Source organism: Trachypithecus francoisi, unplaced genomic scaffold, assembly GCF_009764315.1.
Source record: "Trachypithecus francoisi isolate TF-2019V2 unplaced genomic scaffold, Tfra_2.0 Lachesis_group3, whole genome shotgun sequence".
In the NCBI taxonomy this organism is placed as follows: Eukaryota; Metazoa; Chordata; class Mammalia; order Primates; family Cercopithecidae; genus Trachypithecus; species Trachypithecus francoisi.
The window spans coordinates 113,350,203-113,374,033 of record NW_022681468.1 but is presented as its reverse complement, the minus strand read 5'-3'; the positions used below and the strand labels follow the sequence as shown (position 1 = coordinate 113,374,033).

General features: G+C 44.0%; 1 protein-coding gene across 3 annotated transcripts in view; it reads right to left on the bottom strand.

Moving 5' to 3' along the window:
- The window catches only part of PTPN9 (protein tyrosine phosphatase non-receptor type 9), a 114,766-nt gene that overhangs the window by 56,834 nt on the left and 34,101 nt on the right, over positions 1-23,831 (bottom strand). For 2 of the 3 annotated variants that reach the window (XM_033190969.1, XM_033190970.1), the window contains exons 2-4: positions 4,615-4,758; positions 1,931-2,020; positions 1,032-1,156 (exon numbers count right to left, since the gene is read on the bottom strand). In XM_033190969.1, the coding sequence (XP_033046860.1) occupies positions 1,032-1,156; positions 1,931-2,020; positions 4,615-4,758 (359 nt within the window). The remainder of the gene's footprint in view (positions 1-1,031; positions 1,157-1,930; positions 2,021-4,614; positions 4,759-23,831) is intronic. The other variant, XM_033190971.1, reaches the window with a different exon arrangement.

Sequence of the window (23,831 nt, the reverse complement as noted above, 5' to 3'; positions counted from 1 at the left end):
TCTGAGTTATTTTGTCTGTGTATCTTCTGCTGGGCTGCCCTGTCTCCCCGAAGACTTCTAGATGGTACTGTAGCACTGGGTGATAGAAAAATACATGCTGTTTACCAATCCATTTTTTTTTCTTTTTTTTTTTGAGACGGAATCTCGCTCTGTCGCCCAGGCTGGAGTGCAGTGGCGTGATCTCGGCTCACTGCAAGCCCCGCCTCCCAGGTTCACGTCATATTCCTGCCTCAAGCAATCCGCCCACTTCAGCCTCCCAAAGTGCTGGGATTACAGGGGTGAGCCACTGCACCCAGCCCTCCCCTGAATGTTGAGTCTCAAAATCCTCTGAACTAAATGGCATTATTCCTGCTTTGCAGACAAAGAAACTGAGGCCCTAGAGGGTTCTGATATGAGCAAAAAGAACCAGCACAGGTCATCTCCCCCTCATTCTCTTCCAATAAGTAGTTTTCCATACACTGAAGATTGCTGATAATTGACTTTCTCAGCTTCTGTTTTCCTGACATACAGCCAAGGTGGTAAAGAGAACACCCACCGGCCAGGCGCAGTGGCTCACGCCTATAATCCTAGCACTTTGGGAGGCCAAGGCGGACAGATCACGAGGTCAGGAGATCGAGACTACGGTGAAACCCCATCTCTACTAAAAATAAAAAAAATTAGCCAGGCGCGGTGGCAGGTGCGTGTAGTCCCAGCTACTCGGGAGACTGAGGCAGGAGAATGGCGTGAACCTGGGAGGCGGAGCTTGCAGTGAGCTGAGATCGCACCACTGCACTCCAGCCTGGGCGACAGAGCAAGACTCCGTTTCAAAATAAAAATAAAAATAAAAATAAAATAAAAAAAAGAGCACCCACCATCTTGATAATGCCTGCAAACATGCCGCATCCTGAAGGACATGGACTGTTTTCTATTCATAGCATTGCCCAGGGCACATCCTAGGAGAATGGTGAAGGCACTGCTGAATTTAATCAAGTAAAAAACTGTCACTTTCCTACCTGCATGTAGAATACCTAAAAAATAGTCTCAGTGCTTACCTATCCACAGCTCTGTCTAGCAAGTAAAACAGAGCCTGAAGTACCACATGTTGGACTGACTTGTGGGGATGATGCAACCTGGCAGTAAAGAGGGCAATGGAGGCTCCTGTTGGGTCCCGAACATTCTAAAGCAAGTAAAACAAGAAATATTTTAAAAAATCAAATAGAAAATCACAGAAATTACTAAGACATACACTGGATAAGGGTTTGATACATGTACAAAACAGATGCTAAGAATAATTCCCTGACTTCACCAATTGCTCCCCAAAGGGAAGAATGTTAATATCACCCCTTGCCTGATTCTCTCAGGACTCCCTGGACCATATTTCTGTTACAAGAAAAAAAAAAAAAAATTCTCTTTGCTCTTCAACTGCAGACAGATCAAACGATGGCTCTGCACTGGCTTCCTAGCTAACTTCCCTGACAGAATGGCAAAAGAAACAAGTAGCAGTAGAGAACCAGGGAACAGGATCATGATTTCCACCCTCTGCCTTAAAAGTGCCATTGTATGTTTACTTGAAAGGCTGAGGTCTCAACTAAGTGGAGAGCTTGTGTTAAGTATGGAAGCATGGGTGTCTGACACATTGCATACCTATCCCAAAGACCATGATTAACCTTAATGGACCAACTGAGGAAACTGTTCTAAGTCTACTGAACAACTGATTTTCCATAATTTAATTTTTCAATTATCATTCATAACTCTAATTACTAGAAACTATTAGTAATCCAGTTGTTACTAAAATAATTTTATACCAAACTGCATGGCTGTTTCACATCTGCTCCTAACTGTGGAGACTCTCTAGATTCAGGATAAGGTATATAGGAACAAAGTCCAAACAGGACACCAGTTAAAAAAGGAAGTAATAAGGCCCTACGAGATAGGGTCCCTAAACACTCACTAAGATGGTGAATTTTCCACTGAGGATCTCAGAACGAAGAGGTTCTTCATGAGGTTTCAGCTTCACAATGCCTTCCTTCCTTCGAGTTTCCTAAAAAGGAAGCATACCAAAATGTATTAATATGAAAATACTGTATATCCAGGACAGTGCCATGTAACCACCAAATCTCAGAGATAAGGTGGTTATCAGTGAATGAATGAATTATAAATTTCATAACTAAATAAATTTCATAACTAATTCTACTTCATTTAGTTGAACTAGAATTCAACTAAATGGGCCGGGTGCGGTGGTTCACGCCTATAATCCCATCACTTTGGGAGGCTGAGGCGGGCAGGTCACCTGAGGTCAGGAGTTCCAGACCAGCCTGGCCAACATGGTGAAACCTTGTCTCAGCTAAAAATACAAAAATTAGGCTGGCATGGTGGTGCGTGCCCATAATCTCAGCTACTCAGGAGGCTGAGGCAGGAGAATTGCTTGGACCCAGAAGGTGGAGGTTGCAGTGAGCCAAGATAGCACCACTGCCACTCCAGTCTAGGCAACAGAATGAGACTCTGTCTCAAAAAAAAAAAACAAAAAACAAAAAGAATTCAGCTAAATGAATAATGAAGTCAACTAAATGAATTATGAATTTCTTTGTAACCTGCCTCCAAGCCAGCCAAGCATTTTCAGAATTCCTGTCCAAATCTACTTTATCAGCCCCCTCAGGCAGGGTATTTTTCTCTGACTCAGTAAGAATCCTAATCCTAACCCTGAAGAGTAACCAGTATGTTACATTCAGGTGCAGGATCAAGGTTCTTAAACATGCAGCAGCACTGACATGGTACCAGGACACTAAAATATGGACCTCAAAAATGTCTGGACGCATACACCCTCACACATTTTCTAGGTTTAGGCCTCTCCTATGTTTAAATAGGAGTCTTCTCTCCACCTGATATTCTCTCCAACAGCAGCTACGACGACTTCATTTTCCTCACTCTGACGACCAGATTCTTTTTTTTTTTTTTCAATCAAGACCGAGTCTCACACTGTCACCGAAGCTGGAGTACAGTGGCATGGTCTTGGCTCACCGCAACCTCTGCATCCAAGATATTCTCTTGCCTCAGCCTCCTGAGTAGCTGGGATTACAGGCACATGCCACCATGCTTGGCTAATTTTTGTAGAGACAGGGTTTTGCCATGTTGCCCAGGCTGGTCTCGAACTCTGGGGCTGAAGTGATCCACCTGCCTTGGCCTCCCAAAGTGCTGGGATTATAGGCGTGAGCCACCGCACCCAGCCTCTTCAGTCCTCCTCTTAAATGACAAGGTTGACCACTTACATTTCCTTTCTCCAGAGACATTCTCTACCTTTACATATCGATAACAAAAAAAATATTATCTTGGTTTGTCCTATTTCATCAACTGCTTATTTTTAAACCTCTTAGGCTGGGGACGGTGACTCACGCCTGTAATCCCAGTACTTTGGGAGGCTGAGGTGGGCAGATCACTTGAGCTCCCTCCCTCCCTTCCTTCACAGAGTCTCACTCTGTTGCCCAGGCTGGAATGCAATAGTGTGATCTCGGCTCATTGCAACCTCCACTTCTTTGGTTCAAGTGATTCTCCTTCCTCAGCCTCCTGAGTAGCTGGGAATGCAGGTGCCACTACACCCAGCTAATTTTTGTAGTTTTAGTAGAGATACGGTTTTGCCATTTTGGTCAGGTTGGTCTCAAACTCCTGACCTCAAGTGATCCACCTGCCTTGGCCTCCCAAAGTGCTGGGATTAAAGGCATGAGCCACTGCACCCAGCCCTAGTCTCTCTTTCTAAATAGTAATCTCTGCACCTGGAACACAGTAAGTATAAAATAAGTATCTGTTGAGTAAATGAATAAATATTGAATGAGCTGGTCCACAACATAGATGTAACCGAACTTTAGTTAAGCTAATCTAGTGCTTGTTATCCCAATTTTTTTTTTAGGGAGATTTTGTATTTCTTAGAAGGATTCTGACCCCAAAGTAACATGCTGTATAGTGTTTTATCAAAGACACTACAAACTGAGAAAGCAAACAGAAGCACAAAACCAAAGTGTGTGCCCCCTCAAAAAACAAAAATCAAAACAAAGTAAAATCCAGATGCCGCTACATTTGCATAAAGATGCTTTAAGATAATGGACCTAGCTAATATGCAGTTGCTCTTCTTTTCCAGGGTTAAAACTTCCCTTCCTAAAAAAAAAAACAAAAAAAAAAAAAACAAAAAAAAAAAACAAATAAAAAACAACTTCCCTTCCTGAACTGCCCTGAACTGCCCACTAAGCTCAGCATTCATCTGAATGGCAAGTTTCTAAAAGCCCTAGATATCCTGAAAACCAACAGATTTTCATGTGGCCAGAGTCCAGTGAAAAGAGCTAGGATTAAAATTCTAGGAAGGGTGAACCCTTGTCCTGCCACCAGGATGCTGTCAGGCTACTTCCTCCATCTCAATCATTAGATGTGGCATCCTGGTGTACAATCAAAACTTAGGTACAAAAGTAGTGACTTCCAGCAGCTGCCTTGCCCAGCTTCAGCTCTCACAAAGGCTCCTGGATATGGATCCATTTTTTATGGGAGTGGGGAGGAACACTTAGAGAACCGATGTGTGTGTCGAGCATGATAGGGACAACAGCAACACTAAGCCCAAATGCCACAGGTCTAGTCCACCCCTGAGCAACATACTCTGTAGGAGTGGAACAATTCTATGGCACGGAGCACATCAAACTTCCTTGCCATGAGGAACTTGACAGCCACATTCCAAGACAGCGGGGAAACATTGTACTGAACTGTCCACTTGTTAATCTCTTCAAGAAACTGCTTGGTAGCCTGTTTGACAAAGAAAGAAAGAATAATTAGTAAGAAGAGAATATATTTATGGAGTCAAAAAACAAACAAGTAAAAACTATCATCCCTTCCCCACGCAAGTCTGAACCAGTTTGCTACAGGGAGCAGGGAAAGACAAACAAAAAGGTAGAAACAGGTCTGAAACCGAAATAGTTAAAATTTGTATAATTCAGTGAGGCCAGAAGCCAGATCTAGGTTCAGAGAACAGGACTTAGCACAGGTATGCATGAAAAAATGAGGGGGGAAAAGAGATATCCTGAATGAAATGCAAATTACTGGTCCCAAAGCAAAAAAAAAAAAAACTGGGAGGCCACATTTTGGGAGGTGGAAGCAGGAGGATCACTTGAGGTCAGAAGTTCATGACCAGCCTGACCAACATGGTGAAACTCCATCTCTACTAAAAACACAAAACTAGCCAGACGTGGTGGTGCACACCTGTAATCCCAGCTACTTGAGAGGCTGAGGTAGGAGAACTCCTTAAACCCAAGAGGCAGAGGTTGCAGTGAGCTGAGATCACGCCATTGTACTCCAGCCTGGGCAACAAGAGCAAAACTGTCTCAAAAAAAAAAAAAAAAGAAAGAAAGAAAAGTGGCCAGGCCTTCCAAAGGATTATTGCCTAATACAAAGTGTAGTATAGCAGTCTCAGCTGCTGCTTTGGTCTCACAAGCCAACTGGACACAGCAAAAGAATCAGAAAATGGTTTTGGCTTTGGAATTTGAGACCAATAAAACTATTAAGAAGAATTTAACAAATCAAAAGAGCAGTTATTCTTTGTGCTGACTGACTCCACTGCACCTTTTCATGCTTTACATGGCAACCCCAAAACTGGATACTAGTATCCACAGTCAGTAATAGCCCCTCTGGATAGTGGTTTTGGAAAGGGGAGGAAAATTTTCATTTTTACTGTCTGAGCCAGGCTGGCAAGATGCCTGCTTCCAGAACTGTTTCTATCTCTCAACTAATTCATGTTCATTTATGTACTCTCACCCTATTTCTCCTTACATTATAACCAATTTCCTTTTTAGACAAACTACTTTTCTCTTTCTTCATTTTAGAATGATTTAAATTGGGATTTTTATTTTTTTCTTTTTTTGAGACAGGGTCTCACTCTATGACCCAGGCTAGAATGTAGTGGCACAATCTTGGCTCACTGCAGCTTCAACCTCCTGGGCTCAAACAATCCTCCTGCCTCAGCCTCTCGAGTAGCTGGGACTATAGCCATTGCATGTGTCACTATACCCAGTAATTTCTTTGTTATTTTTAGTAGAGACAAGGTCTCACTACATAGCCCAGGATTGGTCTCAAACTCTGGGGCTCAAGAGATCCTCTCACTATCCCTCTCAAAGTGCTGGGATTACAGATATGAGCTGCTGCCCTCAGCACTTTTTTTTTTTTTTTTTTTGAGACAATGTCTCAGTCTGTCACCCAGCAGACTGGAGTGCAGTGGCACAATCACTGCTCATTGCAGCCTCAAACTCCTGGGCTCAAGGGATACTCCCGTCTCCGCCTTCTGAGTAGCTGTGACTACAGGTGCACACCACCACACCTGGGTAATTTTTTTGACTTTTTTGTAGAGACGAGGACTCCCTTTGTTGGCCAGGGTGGTCTTGAACTCCAGTGCTCAAGTGATCATTCCATCTTGCATTCCCAAAGTGCTAGGATTGCAGCTGTGAGCTAAATTGGGATTTTTTTTTTTTCCTTTTTTTTTTTTTTGAGACGGAGTCTCGCTCTGTCGCCCAGGCTGGAGTGCAGTGGCCGGATCTCAGCTCACTGCAAACTCCGCCTCCCGGGTTTATGCCATTCTCTCGCCTCAGCCTCCGAGTAGCTGGGACTACAGGCGCCCGCCATCTCGCCCGCTAATTTTTTGTATTTTTTTTAGTAGAGACGGGGTTTCACCGTGTTAGCCAGGATGGTCTCGATCTCCTGACCTCGTGATCCGCCCGTCTCGGCCTCCCAAAGTGCTGGGATTACAGGCTTGAGCCACCGCGCCCGGCCTTTTTTTTCCTTTTTTTTAGACAGTCTTGCTCTGTCGCCCAGGCTGGAGTGCAATGGCGTGATCTTGGCTCACTGCAACATCTGCCTCCTGGGTTCAAGTGATTCTTCTGCCTCAGTCTCCCAAATAGCTGGGACTACAGGCGCACACCACCACGCCCAGCTAATTTTTGTATTTTCAGTAGAGACAAGGTTTCACCATATTGGCCAGGCTGGTCTCCAACTCCTGACCTCATGATCCATCCACCTCGGCCTCCCAAAGTGCTGGGATTACAGGTGTGAGCCACCGTGCCCAGTCAGGAATAATTTTTTTGTAGGCATTCTACACTACTAAAAGCTTCATGCATAGCTATTCTGTCCCTTCCATCCAGAAACTTTTCTCAGCTGTTTATCTACAATATGATGAATCTGATGAGAATTCTGAATTTTAACCATACTTCTATTCCCAATCAACCCACAGTTATGACGTATTTATTCATATTTAATAAGCACCTGTTATTTGTGGGGTTTTTTGTTGTTGTTGTTGTTGTTGTTGTTGTTTTGAGATAGAGTCTCACTCTGTCTCCTAGGCTGTAGTGCAGTTGCCCAATCTCAGCTCACTACAACCTCTGCCTCCCGGGTTCGAGCAATTCTCCTGCCTCAGCCTTCCGAGTACCATGCCCGGCTAATTTTTTGTATTTTTAGTAAATACGGGGTTTCACCATATTAGCCAGGCTGTTCTCGAACTCCTGACCTTGTGATCCGCCCTCCATGGCCTCCCAAAGTGCTGGGATTATAGGCATGAGCCACCATGCCTGGCCATAAGCACCTGTTATTTGTTAAGCTAATACTTGCACTGAGAGGTATAACAAATACAAAAATGAGGTTTGCTTCAAAAGGTGTAAAACTAGCTTACCATGTGACCATGGACAAGGTAATTCTGTCTTTGCTAATTTTTCAATTGAAAAATAAAGGGAGGGCTGGGCGTGGTGGCTCACAACTATAATCCCAGCACTTTGGGAAGCCAAGGTGGGTGTATCATTTGAGGTCAGGAATTCGAGACCAGCCTGGCCAACATGGTGAAACCCTGTCTCTACTCAAAATACAAAAATCAGCCAGGTATGGTGGCGCACGTCTGTAATCCCAGCTACTCGGGAGGATGAGGCAGGAAAATTGCTTGAACCCAGGATGTGGAGGTTACAGTAGCCAAGATCGTGCCATTGCACTCCAGCCTGGGCGACAGAGCGAGACTCTGTTTCAGAAAAAAAAAATGGCTGGGTGCGGTGGCACACGCCTGTAATCCCAGCACTTTGGGAGGCCGAGGAGGGCGGATCACGAGGTCAGGAGTTTGAGATCAGCCTGGCCAATATGGTGAAACCCCGTCTCTACTAAAAATATGAAACTTAGCTGGGCATGGTGGTATGCGCCTGTACTACCAGCTACTCAGGAGGCTGAGGCAGAAGAATCGCTTGAACCCAGGAGGCGGGGTTGTAGTGAGCCAAGATCATGCCATTGCACTCCGGCCTGGGCGACAGAGCGAGACTCCACCTCAAAAAAAAACAAAAAAACAAAAACAAAAAGGGAGGGCTGGGTGCGGTGGCTCACGCCTATAATCCTAGCACTTTGGGAGGCCAAGGCAGGAAAATCACTTGAGGCCAATTCTAACCTGGCCAACATAGTGAGACTCTGTCTCTAGGAAAAAAAAAAAAAAAAAATATATATATATATATATATAGAAAAGAAAAATAAAGAGAAAAAGCATAATAGCAACGACCTACTTCGGAGTCTTGGCAACAAGTCCTACCTTGCAAATACAATCCAAATTGCTACACACTGGTTAAACAACTGGCAAACTAAAATCCCAGGAGAGTCAGCAATACCTCATAACAGAGCATCTGATTCATCCTCCAATTTCTAGGAAAGGACAAAAGTACTTGGGGAAAGTCTAAACAGCCTGAGGTTGCACCTGAGCTTTACAGCCTTACAATTAAGGCAACATAGCTTACACCATTGGAGAAGGAAAGCACCAGTAAAACCAATCAGGCAAAGTGCATGAAAAGAGCCAAGAAATAAAGGCTATGAAGAAAAGTTTTCAGAAGATCATTTTGGCCTGGAACCAACTGAAGCCACGCCAGAGAAATGAGTCCCAAAGACAACAGGACAAACTTAGAATACTCTTTCAGAAAATAGTTTGAGTTGCCTCTGTGGAGTGAGTGGCCAGCATCAGAATGAGGAAAGATGGAAGGAAAAAGAAGTGAGCACAGAAAGATCCCAGAAATAAAACTCTAGCCAGTCAGTAAATTCCCCAGGAGACATGGTACCTGTTTGTTTGTTTTTTGAGACAGAGTCTCGCTCTATTGCCCAGGCTGGAGTGCAGTGGCGCAATCTTGGCTCACTGCAAGCTCTGCCTCACTGGTTCATGCCATTCTCCTGCCTCACAAACTCCTGAACTCGTGATCCGCCCACCTCAGCCTCCCAAAGTGCTGGGATTACAGGTGTGAACCACCGCACCCGGGTGAGACATGGTAACTGATTTTTAATTAACCTATTATATTTTAAATCCAGTTCTCTAGTGGGCCTCTCTGATGTTGCTTATAGAATAAAACACCAGAATAATACAACATATTTTTCCTGCTACTTAGCTGCGTATACAATTTCTAATGAGAAATAACCAACGGATAAATCAATGTATAAGTAGAATCAGAAAATCTAAATGACCAAGACGTGATATGAACTCATGACATATCCATCTGTTAAGATAACTTCATTTTTCGGCCGGGCACAGTGGCTCACGCCTATAATCCCAGCACTTTGGGAGGCCAAGGCGAGCAGATCACGAGGTCAGGAGTTAGAGACCAGCCTGGCCAACATAGTGAAACCCTGTCTCTACTAAAAATACAAAAAATTAACAGAGTGTGGTGGCAGGTGCCTGTAATCCCAGCTACTTGGGAGGCTGAGGCAGGAGAATAGCTTGAACCTAGGAGGCAGACGTTGCAGTGATCCAAGATCATGCCACTGCACTCCAGCCCAGGAGACAGTACGAGACTGTCTCAAAAAAAAAAAAAAAAAGATCTTTTCATTTGTCATAAATAAACCATGTCCTAATAAGAGAAAGGCACACAGGTTTCACACACTTCCTTCAAAGTACATCTTGCCTTCCTTTTTATTAAGCTCAGTTCCTCCAAGTTTCTTAGTGTTCTGTAGCTCCCAAGAGCTGTTGCCTTGAGCTGACCTCTGTCCCCCTGCTGGTCAGGATGTTATTCTTGGCTTTAAGCACAGGAACAATTCCTCCTGGTTTGGTCTGACCAGGCTTTGCATGTAGAGAGTCCAGTGTACTGTAAACAGTGATGTGATATTTACAGACACAAATACACACGCATAGCACCTGCTCTGTTCAGCCTCAGATTACCCTCCTGCATACCCATCCCTCTGGTGGAAGAGATGAACCTCTAAAAGGAGTCAGAAAGAATGGTCTCATCTTCAACAACCTTCCTTTAGACAGTTAATCAGATTTCTCCCTCTGTTTACACATGGGTTTAACATAACCACTGAGTACAAACTAATTTGTAGCCCTATTGGTTACCAGAAAAACAAGTCCCAGCAACTTTAATGAGGAACACACTCTTCAGAAGGGATAACTGAAATTCTCGAAATTAAAATTCAGTGTATTTCCTAGTGAAAGAAAGAATGAGTCAAAAGATGAGTCACAGCTTAGAAAATATTTTAAGTCCAGGACAGTGGTTTGAATCTATCGAAACACAAGTTGTTAAAACCTGGCAGCTAAGGAAGAGCTGGAGTTCAAACAGCTCTGGTCTTCCTTTGGGATAAGATCTGAATCGATAATATGGAGAAACTAACATTACCACTTACAACTCTCCTTAACCAGTTTTTCAGGTAAGGGTAAGATTTGTTTTGTTTTGCTTGAGACAGGGTGTTGCTCTATCACCAAGGATGGAGTGGAGCGATCATGGCTCACTGCAGCCTCAGCCTCCTGGGCTCAATTGATCCTCCTGCCTCAGTCTCATGAGTAGCTGAGACCACACGCACGCGTCATCATGCCTGACTAATTTTTGCATTTTTTAGTAGAGACGGGGTTTCGCCATGTAGCCCAGGCCGATCTCAAATTCTTGGGCTCAAGCAATCCGCCTTCCTCAGCCTCCCAAAGTGCTAGAATTACAGGCATGAGCCACCATGCCTGCCTGGCCTCAAGGGTAAGATTTGTTCCTGCATAGTCAAAAACCATACTATAATTACCTACTCCCACAATCATGTTTAAATAAATAAAAACAAGTTTCTTGAATATGGCCATGAAGATAAAGATACTAGAGAACCTGCTATAAAACAGCTGAGAAAGCTGTCAATTAAGCAGGGTACACACTGGATACAATTCACTAGTGTTCAAATAATGGTATCAGAGAGAATAAAACCAACAACATAGTCTCCATGTTACATCAAACTCTCAAGAGCAGCTATAATTTTGAGATGAGCTTTGGGTAAGGAGCTAGTCACTCAAGAGGTCAAGAATAATGTGCTGGCACTCTCAGTTCCACAGGTAGTACCTTAAATTCTATAATCCAAGACAACCTAGGAGAGTGAAGAGCCAGACCGATAAGAAACTTGCTCCTGAAAAAAAAAAAAAAAAAAAAAAGACTTTTGTCTCCTGAAATGTCAGTCAGCTAACCACAAAGGAGAAAGTTTAGTGTGGTTTTGGGGATTATAAAGAACCAATCCATCTTCTTATTCACTACTGTGTGTTATTTGGGCAAGTCATTTAACCTCTCTGAGCCTCAATTTCCTCACTTTGAATGAGAAACGGATAGAAGAGCACCCACTGCCATACCTAGCACTTGGTAGGTTCTGAATGGATGAATGTTCATTCTCTTTTTTCTTTACTCTGGTCATTTCACACTAAAACTTCTTTCAACAGAGATAGAGTTTCTTAGAATCATATGACCTCCATTGCTTCCCTTTAGCCTCTATCAATGCAATCTCTCTAATCCATTTTATAAAAAACCATACATTTAAACTAGAAATATGTGTTCAGGCCAGGAGTGGTGGCTCACATCTGTAATCACAGCACTTTGGAAGGCCAAGGTGGGAGGACTGCTTGAGCCCAAGAGTTAGAGACCAGCCTGGGCAACATGGTGAGACCCATCTCTACAAAAAAATTTAAAAATTAGCCGTGCATGGTGGCACAGGCCTGTGGTCCCAGCTACTTGGGGGGCTGAGGTGGGAGGATTGCTTGAGCCTAGGAGGCCAAGGCTGTAGAGCGCCAAGATCATACCACTACACTCCAGCCTGGGTGACTGAGACTCTATCTCAAAAAAAAAAAAAAAAAAAAAGGCCAGGTGCAGTGGTTCACACCTATAATCCCCAGCACCTTGGGAGGCCAAGGTAGGTGGATCACCTGAGGTCAGAAGTTTGAGACCAGCCTAGCCAACAGGGTGAAACCTCGTCTCTACTAAAAATACAAAAATTAACCAGGCATGCTGGCTTGCGCCTGTAATCCCAGCTACTCAGGAGGCTGATGCAGGAGAATTGCTTGAACCCAGGAGGCGGAGGTTGCAGTAAGCCAAGATCACGCCATTGTACTCCAGCCTGGATGACAAGAAAGAAAGAAAAACAAAAGAAATAAGCATTCAACTGAAAACACTTTTTTAAAGGACCAATTCTTCCTCATTCAGGGCTCTGTGGCTATAAAGAAAAAGCTGAGGCCAGAAGTATTTAGACTTCAGTTCCCATCTTTTTGTCCCTACTTTCAGACTACTCTGGCAGCTCCAGAGATTAACACTGCCATCCTAGGCACAAGCTCCTTTTAACAGCACAAACTAACTATGGAAAGGTCTCAATACAATAAAGAAACAGGTATTGATACAGGTGTTGTGCAGAACAAATACCATGAAAAAATGCAGTCAGTCATCCTGCAATGAAGACCGAAATAAGGAAAGTGATTCAATGTAAGACGCAACGTCTGGCTTTCTTTGTTTTTGAGACGGAATCTTTCTCTGTCACCCAAGCTGGAGAGCAGTGGCGCAATCTCGGTTCACTACAAGCTTCACCTCCCGGGTTCACACCATTCTCCTGCCTCAGCTTCCCAAGTAGCTGGGACTTCAGGCGCCTGCCACCATGCCCAGCTAATTTTTTTTGTATTTTTAGTAGAGACGGGGTTTCACCATGTTAGCCAGGAAGGTCTCAATCTCCTGACCTCGTGATCCACCCGCATCAGACTTCCAGAGTGCTGAGATTACAGGCATGAGCCACCACGCCTGGCCGCAATGTCTGGCTTTTACCAAATTTGAAGATACTTCTGTATTTCAACAAATATGCCATTTCTCCATTATTTCAGTGACGGATGCATTAATGAACTCCTTCCTCTCATGCCTCTCTCCTTCATTGTGAATTACTGCCTTTTTATATATATTGATACCTTCAATCCACATTAATCTGGTGGGAGACAGATTCTGAGCAAAGACACTGGTTTGCTATAAGGCAGCAAGAGGTTTGATGAATTTCCAAACTAAAACTACAATTTTTCCATAAGCACTTTGTTAATGTACCAAAAAAGGAAACAAATCCAGTCCCTTTAATATTTACTGGTTTATCTCAAATATTTTCCACTTATCAGGAAAACATTGCCTTTTCTTAAAATGTGATTTTAAAAGAGATAATGCTTTCTTAAATAGGCTCTTACTGCATTTGGGAAAAGTTTTAAGTATATTTTCTAATTTTATCGTATTATAAAACAATGTAATAACAAATATTTGCAAAAAAGTGAAACGCAGTCATAATCCCATCATCCTACACAAGTGTTTTCATGTTTTTAATGATTTAAAAATTGAATTCAGGCCGGGCGCGGTGGCTCACGCCTGTAATCCCAGCACTTTGGGAGGCCAAGGCGTGGGGATCACGAGGTCAGGAGATCGAGACCATTCTGGCTAGCATGGTGAAACCCTGTCTCTACTAAAAAACACAAAAAATTAGCCGGGCATGGTGGTGGGCACCTGTAGTCCCAGCTGCTCAGGAGGCTGAGGTGAGAGAATGGCGTGAACTCGGGAGGCAGAGCTCGCAATGAGCCGAGATTGCACCACTGCACTCCAGCCTGGGCGACAGCTCTGTCTCAAAAAAAAAATTGAATTCAATGGAAACATACTAATAAATACACAATTTTATAAGTATATATCACCACAAGCACTATACACTTTTAAAGAAAAACTTAAGGGAAGGGGAGAAGAAAGGATTAGTCAAACATTCACAACAAGTATTTGCTAAGGGCCCATTCTGTGCTAATCAGTACAGTAGTTGTTGAGAAGACACAACATAGATCGCTTCTAGGCCTTTGGCTAAGATCAAGTGAGAAGACACACACAGAGACATAAAGACCCTATTCTTAAGCAGTTTACAATCATTTAACTATGGAGACAGATGTATAAATAGGTCTTTACCATATAATGTAATAAGTTCTAGGAAGGCTCTATGAACAGAATGCTATGGGATTCAAACTTTCTCTACGGATATAAAAAAATTTTTTTAGGAGTGCCTTGAAGGATGAGTAGGAATTTGTCAGGCAGAGAAAAGTATTCTAGTCAGAGAAAACAAAATGTTTCAAATCAGGGTCATAAAAGAACAGGGCTTATTGGGGATATCACATAGCAAGTGTGTCCAATGTGTATGAGGGAGAACAGTGGGAGATGTGTGAACAGGGGGACTGAACCAGACTGGGAAGGCGCTTGTATGCTACACTTCAAATTCCAGACATGGTCCTATAAACATAAAAGATTCTATAGAGATCTTTAAGCAAAGGGATGAGATGATGAGTTTGGTTCCCCTCTCCCACCTCAAAAAATAACTATAAGCAGTGGGGAAGTCAGACTGAAAGGAAAAAAAATCTAGCTACAGGGAGGTAAGTTCTCTGAAGACAGGGATCATATCTATTTTATTCACCTAGTTCCTAGTACTGTGCCTGCCACAAAGCACTTACTTAATAAATACCTATTAATTATTGAAGTCTCAAGAATATTAACATTTAGAGGGCAGACAGAAGATGAAGAACAAAGGAACTTTTAAATTTTTCTTTTAGAAATACTAGTGATTGCAGGCCGGGTGCAGTGGCTCACACCTGTAATCCCAGAACTTTGGGAAGCCAAGGCAGGCGGATCACCTGAGGTCAGAAGTTCGAGACCAGCCTGACCAACAATGTAAAACCCCATCTCTACCAAAAATACAAAAATTAGCCAGGCGTGGTGGTGGACACCTGTAATCCTAACTACTCGGGAGGCTGAGGCAGGAGAATCGCTTGAACCCAGGAGGCAGAGGTTGCAGTGAGCCGAGATCGAGCCATTGCACTCCAGCCTGGGCAACACAGTGAGACTCTGTTTCAAAAAAACAAAAAACAAAAAATACTAGTGATTGCTAAAAATCAAAGAAATGGAGATTTAAACACAAACAAGAGGAATTGTCAAATATCTTCCTTAAAAAAAAGATAGGCCAGGCCCAGTGGCTCACGCCTGTAATCCCAGCACTTTGGGAGGCTGAGGCGGGCGGGCCATGAGGTTAAGAGATCGAGACCATCCTGGCCAACATGGTGAAATCCAGCCTCTACTAAAAATACAAAAAACTTAGCTGGGCCTGGTGATGCACACCTGTAGTCCCAGCTACTCGGGAGGCTGAGGCAAGAGGATCACTTGAACCCGGGAGGCAGAGGTTGCAGTGAGACGAGATGGTGCCACTGCACTCTAGCTGGGTGACAGAGTGAGACTCCATTTCAAAAAAAAAAAAAAATTGCCGGGCACAGTGGCTCACGCCTGTAATCATAGCACTTTGGGAGGCCGAGGTGGGCGGATCACGAGGTCAGGCGATTGAGACCATCCTGGCTAACACGGTGAAACCCTATCTCTATTAAAAATACAGGCCGGACGCGGTGGCTCAAGCCTGTAATCCCAGCACTTTGGGAGGCCGAGACGGGCGGATCACGAGGTCAGGAGATCGAGACCATCCTGGCTAACATGGTGAAACCCCGTCTCTACTAAAAAAAATACAAAAACTAGACGGGCGAAGTGGCGGACGCCTATAGTCCCAGCTCCTCAGGAGGCTGAGGCAGGAGAATGGCGTAAACCCGGGAGGCGGAGCTTGCAGTGAGCTGAGATCCGGCCACTGCACTCCAGTCCGGGCGACAGAGCAAGACTCCGCCTCAAAAAAAAAAAAAAAAAAAATACAAAAATAAGCCGTGCATAGTGGCGGGTGCTTGTAGTCCCAGCTACTCGGAAGGCTGAGGCAGAAGAACGGCGTGAACCCAGGAGGCGGAGCTTGCAGTAAGCTGAGACCGCGCCACTGCACTCAGCCTGGGGGACAGAGCAAGACTCCGTCTCAAAAAAAAAAAAAAAAAATAGGCTGGGTGCGGTGGTTCATGCCTGTAATCCCAGCACTCTGGGAAGCCAAGGCAGGCGGATCACCTGAGGTCAGAAGTTCGAGACCAGCCTGACCAACACTGCAAAACCCCGTCTCTACTAAAAATACAAAAATTAGCCAGGCGTGGTGGTGGGCACCTGTGATCCCAGCTACTCAGGAGGCTGAGGCAGAAGAATCACTTGAACCCGGGAGGCGAAGGGTGCAGTGAGCTGAGATTGTGTCACTGCACTTCAGCCTAGGAAAAAGAGCGAGACTTTGTCTCAAAAAACAAAAACAAAAACAAAACAAAACCAAACCAAGGCCGGGCGCGGTGGCTCAAGCCTGTAATCCCAGCACTTTGGGAGGCCGAGACAGGCGGATCACAAGGTCAGGAGATCGAGACCATCCTGACTAACACGATGAAACCCCGTCTCCACTAAAGAATACAAAAAACTAGCCAGGCGAGGTGGCGGGCGCCTGTAGTCCCAGCTACTCGGGAGGCTGAGGCAGGAGAATGGCGTAAACCCAGGAGGCAGAGCTTGCAGTGAGCTGAGATCTGGCCATTGCACTCCAGCCCGGGCGACAGAGCGAGACTCCGTCTCAAAAAAAAAAAAAAAACAACTTTACAGTATTGATTTAACATCAGGAGATCTATCAAAGCAATTTTTATGTTAACAGGAAAAGAAAAAAAGTATATAACCTTCTCAGCAGATGCTGAAAATGCACTGCATAAAATCCATCACACATAAGCCCCGTAATTTTTTTTGTATTAAAAATGGGAAGGCCAGTAGGTCTGCTATTACCACCATTATGCAACATTGCACTGAAGGTCATGCCTAACACAACCAAAAGATGCATAACAACCTGATGCATAAAGATAGGAATTTTAGGCCAGGTGCGCTGGCTCCAATCTATAATCCCAGCACTCTGGGAGGCCACGGTGGGTGGGCTGCTTGAGCCAGGAGTTCAAGACCAGCCTAAGCAACAAGACAATAAATATCCCGTCTCTACAAAAAATACAAAAATTTGCCCAGCATGATGGCACACGCCTATAGTCCCACAAGTGGGAGGATCACTTAAGCCCAGGAGGCAGAGGCTGCAGTGAGCTGAGACTGCACCACTGCATGGCACCCCAGCCTGGGTGACACAGCCAGACTCTGTCTCAAAAAAAAAAAAAAAAAAAGGAATGTTAAAGAAGAGAATAAAATTCAGAAACCATATGGTGTATATCTAAGTATATAGTATATGAAACAAATAATATGACAATTAGTAAGCAAAAAGTATTATAGGAATTTATATATGCATATAGTATTTGTAGGATACACAAAAAACTGGTAATAATGGTCACCTCTGGGGAGAAAAAATGAACTGGGGCTGGGTGCAATGCTTCACACCTGTAACCCCAACACTTTGGGAGGCTAAGGCAGGAGGATCACTTAAGTCCAGGAGTTCCAGACCAGCCTAGGCAACAAAGTAACACCCTGTCTCTATAAAAAAATTTAAAAATAAAAAAAGAAAGAAAAGAGAAAGGAAGGAAGGAAGCAAGCAAGGAAGGAAGGAAGGAAGAACTGGGAAACAGCATGGGAAGATAAACTATAAGCAACCCTTAAAATTTGTTTTTTTGGCCGGTCGCGGTGTCTCACGCCTGTACTCTCAGGGGTTTCACCATCTTGGCCAGGATGGTCTTGATCTCTTGATATCATAAGCCGCCTGCCTTGGATTATAGGCGTGAGCCACCGTGCCTGGCCAGTGATTTATCTTTAGTAAACAAATTACCATTTACTATCTTCTCTCTGAAGGAAGTTGGTATTTAGAAGAATTTTTTTTTTTTTTTTTTGAGATGGAGTCTGGCACTACCGCCCAGGCTGGAGTGCAATGGCGCAATCTTGGCTCACTGCAACCTCCGCCTCCCAAGTTCAAGTGATTCTCCTGCCTCAGCCTCCCGAGTAGCTGGGATTACAGGCGTATCTGGCTACTTTTTGTATGTGTTTTTAGTAGAAATGGGGATTCATTACATTGACCAGACTGGTCTCGAACTCCTGACCTCATGATCTGCCCTCCCAAAGTGCTGCAATTACAGGCGTGAGCCACCGCACCCGGCCTAGTACAGAATATTTAATTGGAGGATCACGAAGACAGAAATGTTCACAAATTTGAATATGTGAACTTTTTTTTGTTTTTTGAGACGGAATCTCCCTCTGTCACCCAGGCTGGAGTGCAGTGGTGCGATCTCGGCTCACTGCAACCTTGGCCTCCCAGGTTCAAGCGATTCTTCTGCCCCAGCCTCCCGAGTAGCTGGGATTACAGGTGCGCACCACCACACTAGGCTTACTTTTGTATTTTTAGTGGAGATGGGGTTTCACCATGTTGGCCGGGCTGGTCTCGAACTCCTGGCCTCAAATAATCCGCCTCAAGCAACTCCCCTCGCCTCCCAAAGTGCTGCGATTATAGGCGTGAGCCACCACTCCTGGCCTGAATGTGTGAACTTCTAAATTATATGTCACGTTTTATTTATTAGCAAGTGTGAAGTATAGAATTTCTTATGGCTAAGACCTGTAAAGGTATCATTTAAAAATTTAAAGACATAGAATACCCCACAGTTTCTCTACCTTTTTGAAGGAAAGCATCAGAAATAAAAAACAAAAGTGAAACTGACTTTTAGAAAAGTTTAGTCCATAGAGATACAGCAAATAAATAGGCACAATAAAAAAAAAGGGAGCACAGTCAACTAAGTTTGAGTGCACTGTAAATAGTTTTTAAAAAAATAAGGTGTGACGGGCATGTTGGTTTACGCCTGTAATCCCAGCACTTTCGGAAGCCAAGGCAGGTCCATCTCAAGAGTTTGAGACCAGCCTGGCCAACACGGCGAAACTCTGTCTCTACTAAAAATACAAAAATTAGCTGGACATGGTGGCACATGCCTGTAATCCCACACTCAGGAGGCTGAAGCAGGAGAATCACTTGAACCCAGGAGGTGGAGGTTGCAGTGAGCTGAGATCGCACCAGCCTGGGTGACAGAGCAAGACTCTGTCAAAAAAAGAAAGAAAGAGAGAGAGAGAGAGGAAGGAAGGAAGGGAGGGAGGGAGGAGAGAAAGAAAGGAAAGGAAGAAGGAAAGGAAGAAGGAAAGGAAGAAGGAAAGAAAGAAGGAAGGAAGGAAGGAAGGAAGGAAGGAAGAAGGAAAGAAAAGAAAAGAAAAGAAAGGAAAGGAAAGGAAGAAGGAAAGAAAAGAAAAGAAAAGAAAAGAAAAGAGAAAGAAAATGTGAAGCAGGTCTCATTGGAAGCACTACTTCTGCTGCCTTCCTGTTTGTACTTTTCAGCTGCTGAGAATGATCCAGGCGGTTGCTGGGTGAGGTGATTCACACAATCCCAGTACTTTGGGAGGCTGAGGTGGGAGGATTCCTTGAGACCAACATGGGTAACATAGTGAGATCCTGTCTCTATTTAAAACAAAAAAAGGATGATCCAGGTGGGACGGGATGACTCATGCCGGTAGTCCTAGCACTTTGGGAAGCTGAAGTAGAAGGATGGCTTGAGCTCAGGAGTTTCAGACCAAGCCTGGGCAACATAGGGAAACCTCATCTCTAAAAATAAATACATAAAAATTAGCCAGGCATGGTGGTGCACACCTGTAGTCCCAGGTACTCGGGAGGCTGAGGTAGGAGGATCACTTGAGCCTAGGAGGTCCAGGCTGCAGTGAGCCGTGATTTACACCATTGCACTTCAGCCTGGGTAACAATGAAACCCTGTCTCAAAAAATAAAATAAAATAAAATAAAATAAAATAAAGAGACAGGATCTTGCTCTTGCCCAGGCTTGAGTGCCGTGGCATGATCATAGCTCAGTGTAACCTTGAAGTCCTGGGCTCAAAGGATTCTCCTGCCTCAGCCTCCATAGTAGCTGGAACTATAGCTGTGTGTCACCACGTCTGGCTACTTTTAAATTTTTGTAGAGATAGGGTCTCACCAGCCGAGACTGGTGTCGCACTCCTGGCCTCCAGTGATCTTCCTCCATCAGCCTCCTGAAGTGCTGGGATTACAGGCATGATCCACCACACCTGGCCTCATTTTATTTATTTATTTGTTTTATTTTATTTTATTTGTTTGAGACAGAGTCTCACTCTGTTGCCCAGGCTGGAATGCAGTGGTGCAATCTCGGCTCACTGCAAGCTCCGCCTCCTGGGTTCACGCCATTCTCCTGCCTCAGCCTCCCGAGTAGCTGGGACTACAGGCACCCGCCACCACGTCAGGCTAATTTTTTGTATTTTTATAGAGATGGGGTTTCACTGTGTTAGCCAGGATGGTCTCGATCTCCCGACCTTGTGATCCGCCTGCCTCAGCCTCCCAAAGTGCTGGGATTACAGGCGTGTGCCACCGTGCCCGGCCTCATTTTATTATTATTATTATTTTTATTATTTTTGTTTTTTGAGAGAGAGAGTCCCGCTCTGTTGCCCAAGCTGGAGTGCAGTGGTGTGATCAAGGCTCATTGCAAGCTCCACTTTCCAGGTTCACGCCATTCTCCTGCCTCAGCCTCCTGAATAGCTGGAACTACAGGCACACGCCACCACACCCAGCTAATTTTTTGTATTTTTAGTAGAGACGGGGTTTCACTGTGTTAGCCAGGATGGTCTTGATCTCCTGACCTTGTGATCCGCCCACCTCAGCCTCCCAAAGTGCTGGGATTACAGGCGTAAGCCACCGTGCCTGGCCTTTATTATTATTATTTTTTGTTTCTGAGACGGAGTCTTGCTCTGTCACACCCAGGTGGGAGTGCAGTGGTGCAATCTCGGCTCACTGCAGCATCCACCTCCCAGGTTCAAGCAGTTCTCCTGCCTCAGCCTCCCAAGATTGAGAATCGCTTGAACCTAGGAGGCAGAGGTTGCAGTGAGTCGAGATGGTGCCACTGCAGTCCAGCCTGGTGACAGAGCAAGACGCCATCTCAAAAATAAAATAAAATATAAATCATTAATAGGACTACTCCCAGGAATCTAGATAAATGTATATATTGGGAACTCAGAACCAACTGCTTAAAACTACATCTGGCACAGAATCTTTCACAGTGAGTTTACAAACATTTTCTTACTTTAAAAGATAACCCATACTATCAGGTCTCTTTATTCTGATATCCACGTTTTGCAAGACAGGAAGTCTTTCTTGTTCACCCATTAAGGGATTATGTGAACTTCAAACTCAAAGCCCTACACATCTCATCAGAAAGAGTAAGGCCAAATAACTATGAAGAAAGGCCTAACACCCATCTGCCTGATGAAACCAAATGGGATGGTTCTGAAACCATGGGATTCTTCCATCTACCACATCAAGCATTATGCAAGAATCCAAGAAGAAAAAAAGCTAACTGCTATTAAAGGATTAATATCACACTGGGAACAGAACAACAGGAAACCAGGGTTGACCAAGTAAAGCTTCCCATCTGAGTCCAAAGCTTCAGGCAACACTGAGGGGCCACAGTTAACTTGAGCTGTTAAACATGAAAAGCTCCTCAGTGTTAATGACTTCCTACTAGCAGAAGTAAAGGGCTAAGGTTTATTAGCACTCCACCAGCCAAATGTCACAGCCCAGATCAGGAATAGTTTGTCTCTAATACCTGATGAGCAGAAAATGTTCTATTCCTTTTCAAATGCTATTTCTGTCTCCCTTGGCTCATGGTTCCTTTGCACACATAAGACAGCATTAGTCACATATCACAGTAAAGAAAGCAATTCAATCCCTTCATTTTTTAGAGCAAGATTTTGCCCCTCCCAGTTCACACAGACCAAAGAGCAAGGTCCTGCAAGAAATCACAATGGTAGCAACCATGTGTGAAGCATTTAAGATATACCAAAGAAGGAATCATACTGTATCATACTCAACAATGACAAGCTAGGTATTATTAACCGCATAAAGAAATCAAAGTCTCACAGAGCCAAAGCAAACTGTCCATGGTTACTCAACCAATAAATGGTAGAGCTGAGGTTTTGAGCACTGAATCCAAGTCTTTTCAAATCCTTATAGTCTTTCCACTCCACTAAATGGGCATGAGAAATACAAGACATATCATTCATCCTATTAGGTAATATATATGTCATTTGTTGATCTACGCACAAAATTACTCTTGAAGAAACTGGTATAGCATCATCAACTGTCTCAGAGGAGAACTACGTAGCTGGGAGACAGGGTGAGAAGATTAATATTTTCCATATTCCTTTCTGTATCTTTTTAAGTTCAAATCATATGACTATATTATCCACTCAAAAAATAAAAATAAAACATTAGTTTTATATAGGCTTTAAGTAAAATATACATAACAGGAATTTCTGAACATAGTATTTTTGAAACTATGCCACCAAACAATAATAAGTTTGTTGCTAATCTTCATTCCAGGGCCAAAGAAATGAGTTAGGGAGCTCTACACAGGGGTAAAGGATGACAGCTGTTTTATGAACTGCTAGCCCTAGATGGCGATGCTTCAATGCACTGCAGGAGTGTGCCACACTGACTTTCCTGTTGGAGACATTTGCCAATAGCATATTTACTAAAAACAAGCTAGCATCTCTCCTCTCAGGTTTAAAAAACACTTCCCAGGCAAAAGTTATCAGAGGATGAAGAATTCCCAGAGGCAACAGAGGAAATAATTAAACAAGGAAACAAGGAAGTAAACAATTCTAAATTGTTATAGGAGAAAATTCATGTTAGGAGGTTGAAAGGCAGAAGAATATAACACAGAAGAGCACAGAAAAAAACGAAATCTGCCAAGTAAACAAGAAGCTCCTGGCCAGGCGTGGGGGCTCACACCCATAATCCCAACACCTTGGGAGGCCAAGGCAGAAAGATCCTTTGAGCCCAGGAGTTTGAAACCAGCCTGGACAACATAGGGATATCGAATCTCCACAAAACATGAAAATAAATTAGCCGGAAGTGGCAGCATACAGCTGTGGTCCTAGCAGGATGCTGAAGGAGGAGGATCACTTGAGCCTGGGAGTTCAAGGCTACGTAGAGTGAGCCATGATGATGCCACTGCATTCCAGCCTGGGTAACAGAGCAGAACCTGTCTCAAAAAGCAAAACAACAACAAACAAACAAAACACACACACACACAAAAACAAGAAGCTCCTCATCCACCAACAAGAGCAGTCATCTAGGTTCCCAGAGGGAGGTAACAGGGGTAGCTGGTCACACTCTCCACAAGAACCTGAAGACAGCTTGCCAATTGCCACTCATTCCAGCTAATGAGGGGGTGACCCACACAACCAGAAGAAACCTATAAAGTCTTTCTGGGGGAAAAAAAACTTTAAAGAGCTTGGTAAACATAGAGGGTGGGAGGGGCCTTTGGTAACATTTTTTTTTTTTCTCTTCTTCCAACTGATAGCTGACACTTTAGGAAAGAAAGGAGCAATGTAAATGGCTGAGTAAATTGAAGTTGGCGTTCCAGATCATGCCAAAACTTTCTTCCCCTTCCTCTACTCCCAAACCTGGCTTATTCCTATTTATCCTTCAGGTCAGACAAAATCCCACTTCATCCTATAGATTTCCACTGCTTTCCAACCAAGCACTGACCAAACAGTATTATAAAGCTTATGTTATTGTCTATCTGCTCCCACTGAACTGTAAGCTTGGGAAGATGCAGGGGCCAAGGGTTCTATGCCACAACTGCATACTCAACACCAAGCACAGTGACGTCATTCTGATAAATAAATGTGTCAGTGG